The 9,186-nt window shown below is 41.1% G+C and overlaps 1 protein-coding gene across 2 annotated transcripts in view; it reads left to right on the top strand.

Annotated features, from left to right (window-relative positions):
* Nucleotides 1-9,186, top strand: part of LOC128699487 (ESF1 homolog) — a 64,248-nt gene that overhangs the window by 10,607 nt on the left and 44,455 nt on the right. For both annotated transcript variants that reach the window (XM_070098259.1, XM_070098260.1), the window contains exons 3-4: nt 2,801-2,977; nt 5,098-5,443. In XM_070098259.1, coding sequence (XP_069954360.1) covers nt 2,801-2,977; nt 5,098-5,443 — 523 coding nt within the window. The remainder of the gene's footprint in view (nt 1-2,800; nt 2,978-5,097; nt 5,444-9,186) is intronic.

Here is a 9,186-nt window from a genome sequence, read left to right as displayed (position 1 = left end):
GCAACTGGCTTCTCGAATTCAATCCAGCCAAATGCAAAGTCATGAAGATTGGGGAGGGGCAAAGAAGATTGCAGACAGAGTATAGGCTAGGTGGACAAAGACTACAGACCTCACTCAGGGAGAAAGACCTTGGGGTGACCATAACACCGAGCACATCACCGGAGGCACACATCAACCAAATAACCGCTGCAGCATACGGGCGCCTGGCAAACCTGAGAATAGCGTTCCGATACCTTAATAAGGAATCGTTCAAGACACTGTACACTGTGTATGTTAGGCCCATACTGGAGTATGCAGCACCAGTCTGGAACCCACACCTGGTCAAGCACGTCAAGAAGTTAGAGAAAGTACAAAGGTTTGCAACAAGGCTAGTCCCAGAGCTCAAGGGAATGTCGTACGAGGAAAGGTTAAGGGAAATCGGACTGACGACACTGGAGGACAGAAGGGTCAGGGGAGACATGATAACGACATACAAGATACTGCGGGGAATAGACAAGGTGGACAGAGATAGGATGTTCCAGAGAGGGGACACAGGGACAAGGGGTCACAACTGGAAGCTGAAGACTCAGACGAGTCACAGGGACGTTAGGAAGTATTTCTTCAGTCATAGAGTTGTCAGCAAGTGGAATAGCCTAGCAAGTGAAGTAGTGGAGGCAGGAACCATACATAGTTTTAAGAAGAGGTATGACAAAGCTCAGGAAGCAGAGAGAGAGAGGATCCAGTAGCGATCAGTGAAGAGGCGGGGCCAGGAGCTGAGTCTCGACCCCTGCAACCACAATTAGGTGAGTACAATTAGGTGAGTACACACACACAGTGGACCCCCGCATAACGATCACCTCCCAATGCGACCAATTATGTAAGTGTATTTATGTAAGTGCGTTTGTACGTGTATGTTTGGGGGTCTGAAATGGACTAATCTACTTCACAATATTCCTTATGGGAACAAATTCAGTCAGTACTGGCACCTGAACATAATTCTGGAATGAAAAAATATTGTTAACCAGGGGTCCACTGTATGTTATATATATATATATATATATATATATATATATATATATATATATATATATATATATATATATATATATATATATATATATATATATATATATATTTTTAATATTAAGATGTAAATGTACAGCACTGAAATAAGTTAAGTGGGATAGTGCAGTGGCTGAAGTGTCTCAAGATGAGGATAAAACTAGTGTTGGTGCCTGAAGAGTGAATTATTGCAAAGTGATCCTGTATGTTTAGTTTACTGTTACAGGATTCAAAATACAAAATGCTATTTTTTGTGTGTTTTGTGTGCTTGTGGGTGGGTGGGTGTGGGTGAGTGTGGGTGGGTGGGAGTGTGTGGGTGGGAGTGTGTGGGTGGGAGTGTGTGGGTGGGAGTATGTGTGTGTGTGTGTGTGTGTGTGTGTGTGTGTGTGTGTGTGTGTGTGTGTGTGTGTGTGTGTGTGTGTGTTTGTGTGTACTCGCCTATTTGTGGTTGCAGGGGTCGAGCCATAGCTCCTGGCCCTGCCTCTTCACTGATTGCTACTAGATCTCTGCTCCATGAGCTTCATCAAACCTCGTCTTAAAACTATGTATGGTTCCCGCCTCCACTACGTCACTTTCTGTGTCCCATCTCTGGAACACCCTGTCTTTGTCCACCTTGTCTATTCCACACAGTACTTTATATGTCATTATCGTGTCTCCTCTGACCCTCCTGTCATCCAGTGTTGTCAGGCCAGTTTCCCTTAACCTTTCTTTGTAGGACAATCCCCTTAGCTCTGGGACTAGTCTTGCACTTTCTCTAATTTCTTGACATGCTTGACCAGGTAGGTTGTGTGTGTGTGTGTGTGTGTGTGTGTGTGTGTGTGTGTGTGTGTGTGTGTGTGTGTGTGTGTGTGTGTGTGTGTGTGTGTGTGTGTGTGTGCACGTGTGTGTGTGTGTGTATGCGTGCGTGTGCGTGCGCACGTGTGCACACACACGTGCTCACCTAATTGTACCCACCTAATTGTAGTTGCAGGGGTCGAGACTCAGCCCCTGGCCCCCCGCCTCTTCACTGAACACTACTAGGTCCTCTCTCTCCCTGCTCCATGAGCTTTATCATACCTCGGCTTAAAGCTATGTATGGTACTTGGGTGTGTGTGTGTGTGTGTGTTTTCACCTAGTTGTGGTTGCAGGGGTTGAGTCACAGCTCCTGGCCCCGCCTCTTCAACCGGCTGCTACTCAGTCACTCTTCCCGCTCTGTGATCTTTATCATACCTTTTCTTAAAGCTATGTATGGATCCTGCCTCCACTACATCACTTCCCAGGCTATTCCACTTCCTGACAGCTCTGTGACTGAAGAAATACTTCCTAACATCCCTGCGATTCATCTGAGTCTTCCAACTGTGACCCCTTGGTGCTGTGTCCCATCTCTGGAACATCCTGTCTCTGTCCACCTTGTCAGTTCCTCTCGGTATTTTATATGTCGTTATCATATCTCCCCTATCTCTCCTATTCTCCAGTGTCGTCAGTTTGATTTCCCTTAATCTCTCCTTGTAGGGCATGCCCCTTAGCTCCAGGACTAGTCTTGTTGCAAACCTTTGCACTTTCTCTAGTTTCCTTATGTGCTTGGCTAAGCGTGGGTTCCAAACTGGTGCTGCATACTCGAATATAAGCCTAACATACACAGTGTACAGGGTTCTGTGTGTGTGTGTGTAAGAGAGAGAGAGAGAGAGAGAGAGAGAATATAATACTGTTCTGTATATACATATATTAGCTATCTTGTTAAAAATTTTGTATAGCAGTGTTTAATTTCCTACTGTACCAGATGAAAGGGAAGAAATGGAAAACGAGGAGCAAGACAAATCTAAGTATCAAGAATGACATGGATAAGATTCTGTCTGATCCACGATTTGCTCATGTATCTTCTGATCTTAAACTACGACACATACCAAAAGAGAAGCGGAAAGTTAAACTTGACAGTCGTTTTCATTCAGTTCTGACGGTGAGTAGTATTTGGTCCAGGTAGCTGTAATTAGAAATGCATGGACTTGTTAGCTACTTTCAAGCTGCATTAGTTGGCAAAAATATGAAGACTGAAAGCATTGATGAGTACCTAAATCATATTTTTGATCTTGAAAATTCTGTACAATATACATAACATGTTGATATAATTTCTACCAAATCATTATTGACTATTATTGCTTATTAACCCTTAAACAGTCCAAACGTATATATACGTTCACTCGCGCAGCGCCCCGAATATTTAAAAAAAAAAATAAATCTTTTTTTTTATAAAAAAAAGAACATTTTTTGACATGTTTTAGAATAAAATTATTTACGTTGATGGTTCTGTTCACCAGTCCACTGGTGCAGCTGGTAGTGCTGCTGTTGTCACACAGAGTGATGGCTCTCATAAAGAAATTGGAGCATGCATCAATAACTGGGCCTCTACCCTTCAAACAGAACTGTTTGCCATACTCCTTGCACTCAAATGTGTCCATGTATCTAAGGTTGACACTTTAATTGTAACTGATTCTCTGTCATCCATAAATGCTCTCAACTCATTAAGTATAAATTGTGGCATGCTTGTGTCAGAAGCCAGACACAGGTATGGTAAGATTGTGGACAGTGGAGTCAGAGTGTACATGCTGTGGATTCCATCTCACATTGGTCTTCAGATGCATGATAGAATTGATAAATTGGCTAAGCTGTATGCTTTCAAAGAGGGAGTAGATTACAATCTTGGGTTGTCAGTTAGCAGTTTGAGAACAATAATACGAAAAGAACTTCAAATGAACTTTATTGACTTAAGACTTAGGGAGATTGACACAAGTCAGTCCATCTATCATCATTCCATCATGCAGGAGGAGCCACATGTCTATGGTGCATCGATAAGCAGACTCTTGGATGTCACTACTGCCTGGCTCCGGCTGGGTTACAAATATCTATGGCAGGTTAAATCACCACCACCAGATGTAGACCAAACGAAATGTAAACTTTGCCAGATGGACTATTGTCACACCTTGCATCATTATGTACTGGAGTGTGACCAGATTAATGAATTTAGAAACAACTCACTCAGAAATGTTCAAGAAATGGCAAAGTATTTTATCCACAGTGGTATATTACAGACCATTCTGGAGAAATACCCTGACTTTGCTAGCTGTAAATAATGCATTACCATGTGTGTGTGTGTGTGTGTGTGTGTGTGTGTGTGTGTGTGTGTGTGTATGTGTCTCAACAGTCAATATTTGCACCAATAACTCATTACAGTTGTGACCGGGTGTGGAAGTGTGAATTGCTCATTACACTATAATTTGTTCATGATTGTAGCCATGTATAAACGTAAGTAACCATTCTTACAGAATTCATTACCTTTGTAACTTGTGAGCTCATTACCTTTGTACCTAGTTCAGCTATCAAAACTTTGGGGGCCCAGTCCCTGGACCCATTACGTACCTCTGTAATCTGTAAATACCTTTGTAACTTGTCATGATTGTGACCAGACCTACCTGGAGTTCATTACCTTTGTAAATTGTGAGTTCATTACCTTTGTAAATTGTGAGTTCATTACCTCTGTAACTTGCTCAGCTATCAAAACTTTGGAGTCCAGTCCCTGGACCAATTATGTACCTCTGTAATCTTTTGACTACCGCCCACAGGATGGGTATGGGGTGCATAATAAACATATTAAACTAACTGGCGCTACGCGTAAGAACATATACTATATGCGTTTGGACCGTTTAAGGGTTAACAGTAGTTTTCATTTATTTAAAAAAATATAGTAATCTTATACCAATGTTTTTGTTTTATTTACTCTTCACTGACTCGTAAAAGCCTGTATATACCATCTCTATATACAATAGTAACAAATTATGATGTACAATACATGTGTGTGTTGTGCAACTAATATAATATTTGCCAGCAGTCAATAGTGTTTTTGATTTTAGCATCATTATTTATTGAGTATAATCAATATGCTCTCTATATTGGGGCTGTATCTTACAAATTATTGTTATTTATTGTTGAATCTACTGTATATAAATTAATCAGTTTTAGTGGCCACAAATATTGCTTTGGGAAAGCAGTATGTAAAAATACTGTTCACTTGCTTGCTATCAGGATGACAAGTTTTATGAGAAATCCATAATGGACCCACGTGGCAGGAAGGGAAACTACTCGACCAAAGAAGATCTACTTAAATTTTACCATATGTCTTCTGACGAAGACTCTGATGATGACAATGATGATGCTGATGATGATGATGATGCTGATGATGATGATGATGATGATGGAGAAGATCGCAGTACAGATGAGGATGGTGATAAATGCAGCATAGAAAATCATGCTGTAGAAGCAGGGAGGGATGATAAAAAGGACAGCAGTATCATTTCAATCAAAAATATTGAAAAAAGTGAAGATTCACTAGTTAGTGATATAAAAAATAAAAAGAAAAATCAACACAAAGGTAAGAAAGTATTTTTTTACATTTTTAGTTTATACACATCATCAGTAATGCATTTTTATACTTGTACAAGTATTTCTGAAATAAATCAGTCTTGAATACATGTACAGTAGGTCCACACCTATACGGCAGGTTAGGTTCCAGGCTACCGTCTCAAAGCAGACATCCCTGGAAAGCAGAACAGCATTTTTGTCTGCTTAAAAATGCATATAAATGCCAGATAACAAGTTTACACTAACATACATTAAGTTACCAATAGAACTAGGCAATAAAAAACAATAAAATAAAATACACACACAGTACACTCATTATTTACCTGAAAATATTTGTAATCTTAATGTAGGGCAAACGGTGAGTAGTATATACTGTAAGAAGTCAGGTTTGGTAGCCCTCCTGGCCACCCCACCCACACATAATATACTATGACGCTTAAAGAGCCCTAGAGTGATAAAATGCAACTATGTATCATGTCCAAATAATAATAAATAAATATACAGTACACTCATTGTTTACCTTAAAATATTTGTGGTCTTAATGTAGGGTGAGAGGTGAAAAGTATTTATTTGTAGAAAGTTGTGTGGGAGGTATGATAGCCCACCTGGCCACCCCACCTACTATGACATTTAAAGCTCCCTAGAACAATAAAATGCATATACAGTACACTCATTACATACCTTAAAATATTTGTAGTCTTAATGTAGGGTGAGAGGTGAGGAGATAAAAACAAATAAACGAGAGAAAGAGAACAAGTAAGAGGACAGAGCCGCAGATTACTTATGTAAACAAATGTGTCTGGTTATGGTTGACACAGGTTCATATAAACACTGTATATTGTGTACAAGTTGTCTCCACAGTGATACAGTAGAATAAATAAAGACCAACACTTCCATTCTCCTGTAACATCATTTTTAGAAGGAATGATGCTCTGACAAGTTATTATTATTATTTTTACAAATTATTATTACAAATTATTATTTTTTTTTTTTAACAAGCTGGCCATCTCCCACCGAGGCAGGGTGACCCGAAAAGAAAGAAAATCCCCAAAAAGAAAGTACTTTCCTCAACATTCAACACTTTTGCCTCACTCATTCATAATCACTGTTTTTGCAGAGGTGCCCAGGACACAACAGTTTAGAAGCATATACGTATAAAGATACACAACATATCCCTCCAAACTGCCAATATCCCAAACCCCTCCTTTAAAGTGCAGGCATTGTACTTCCCATTTCTAGTACTCAAGTCCGGCTACATAAAAATAACTGGTTTCCCTGAATCCCTTCACGAAATATTACCCTGCTCACACTCCAACAGCTCATCAGGTCCCAAATACCATTTGTCTCCATTCATTCCTATCTAACATGCTCACACATGCTTGCTGGAAATCCAAGCCCCTCGCCCACAAAACCTCCTTTACCCCCTCCCTCCAACCTTTTCGAGGACGACCCCTACCCTGCCTTCCTTCCCCTACAGATTTGTACGCTCTCCATGTCATTCTACTTTGATGCATTCTCTCTAAATGACCAAACCACATCAACAACCACTCTTCAGCCCTCTGACTAATACTTTTGTTAACTCCACACCTTCTCCTAATTTCCACACTCCGAATTCTCTGCATAATATTTACACCACATGTTGCCCTTAGACAGGACATCTCCACCGCCTCCAACCACCTCCTCGCTGCAGCATTTACAACCCAAGCTTCACACCCATATAAGAGTGTTGGTACCATTATACAGTGGACCCCCGGTTATCGGCCAACTCGGTTATCAGCGGGGTTTTTGGCGCTCGGTTATTGGCCGTTCGCTCGGTTATCGGCCATTTTGGACGCGTTCATCTGCTGGCTGGGGCAGCTTGCGCTTCAGTTTGGCTTTGTCTCTCAGTGGCTGAAGAAGCTTCTGCTCATACATCCAAACATTTCGCTTGTTTACCATTGTTTTTAGTGGTTTTTCTTGCAGTGCAACTGTGAAATAAGTAACCATGGCTCCAAAGAAAGTTCCTAGTAAAGTTCCTGTTCTAAAGAAAGTGAGAAACACCATGGAATTTAAGCGTGAAGTGATAGAAAAATTCGAGAGTGGTATGAAGGTGGTGGAACTTGCCAGCCCATGGACCAGTAGGTCATTTCTAACTTCAAAAAACTCTACACAAAAGCAGTGTTTCAAAAGTGCTTTGAAGTAACCTCGGACACTCAGTTGACCCTAAGAGAGTTCTGGAGAAATCACTTCACTATCCTCCATTGCATAAGCCTTATAGGTAAGGCTTGGGAGGGAGTGACTTCCAGGACTTTGAACTCTGCTTGGAGAAAACTGTGACCAGATTGTGTCCAAGAGAGGGATTTTGAAGGGTTTGAGACTCAGCGTGACCATGACCCTTGCCGACCCTGTGGACTCTAATGTGTCTTTGGGGAAGTCCCTGGGGTTGGAGGTGAGTGGTGAGGATATGGAAGAGTTGGTGGAGGACACAGGGAAGAGCTTACCACTGAAGAACTGCAAGAGCTTCAACTTGAACAGCAACAGACTGCAGCTGAGGAACTTGCTTCAGAGGAGGAGGAAGAGGGAGTGAAGGTGCCTTTTTCAGAGATTAAAGAGGTGTGTGCAATGTGGACCAGGGTGCAAGCTTTTGTAGAGAAACACCACCTTGACAAAGCTGAAACAAGCCATATCTGCAACATGTTTAGTGACAAAACCCTGTCCCACTTCAGGGAAATCTTAGAGATGCCAGAAACAGAGCACTCTGGACAGTCATTTTGTGAGACGGGTCCAGTGACTCTCAAGCTGGTTCTAGTGGCATTAAAAGACAGAGAAGGGAAGTAACCCCAAAGAAGGCATTGCTACCTAAAGTCTTCATGGAGGGGGATTCCCCTTCCAAACACTAACTCCTCTCTCTTTCCTCCTCCCTATCTTCCAGAAGCCAGCATTAGCCTTCAATAAAGGTATGTAATCCTTACTTTTTTTTTTTCAACAAGTCAGCCGTCTCCCACCGAGGAGGGTGACTTACATAATTGTAAAAAAAAAATTTTTTTTGTGAATATTTTTGTTTGGACTAGGTAGTAGGTTGGTAGACAGCAACCGCCCAGGGAGGTACTACCGTCCTGCCAAGTGAGTGTAAAACGAAAGCCTGTAATTGTTTTACATGATGGTAGGATTGCTGGTGTCCTTTTTTTCTGTCTCATAAACATGCAAGATTTCAGGTACGTCTTGCTACTTCTACTTACACTTAGGTCACACTACACATGCATGTACAAGCATATATATGTATATATACACATCCCTCTGGGTTTTCTTCTATTTTCTTTCTAGTTCTTGTTGTTGTTTATTTCCTCTTATCTCCATGGGGAAGTGGAACAGAATTCTTCCTCCGTAAGCCATGCGTGTTGTAAGAGGCGACTAAAATGCCAGGAGCAAGGGGCTAGTAACCCCTTCTCCCGTATAAATTACTAAATTTAAAAAGAGAAACTTTCGTTTTTCTTTTTGGGCCACCCTGCCTTGGTGGGATACGGCCGGTTTGTTGAAAAAAAAAAAAAAAAAATTTTGTTTGGAACGAATTAATTTTATTTCCATTAATTCTTATGGGAAATATTAATTTGGTTATTGGCCATTTCGGTTATTGGCCGACCTTCAGGAATGAATTACGGCCAATAGCCGGGAGTCCACTGTACTTTCATACATTCCCTTCTTTGCCTCCATAGATAATGTTTTTTGTCTCCACATATACCTCAATGCACCACTCACCTTTTTTCCTTCATCAAT

This window comes from Cherax quadricarinatus, chromosome 61, assembly GCF_038502225.1.
Source record: "Cherax quadricarinatus isolate ZL_2023a chromosome 61, ASM3850222v1, whole genome shotgun sequence".
In the NCBI taxonomy this organism is placed as follows: domain Eukaryota; kingdom Metazoa; phylum Arthropoda; class Malacostraca; order Decapoda; family Parastacidae; genus Cherax; species Cherax quadricarinatus.
The sequence above is the reverse complement of the archived record's forward strand: the minus strand, read 5'-3'. Positions and strand labels throughout refer to the sequence as shown.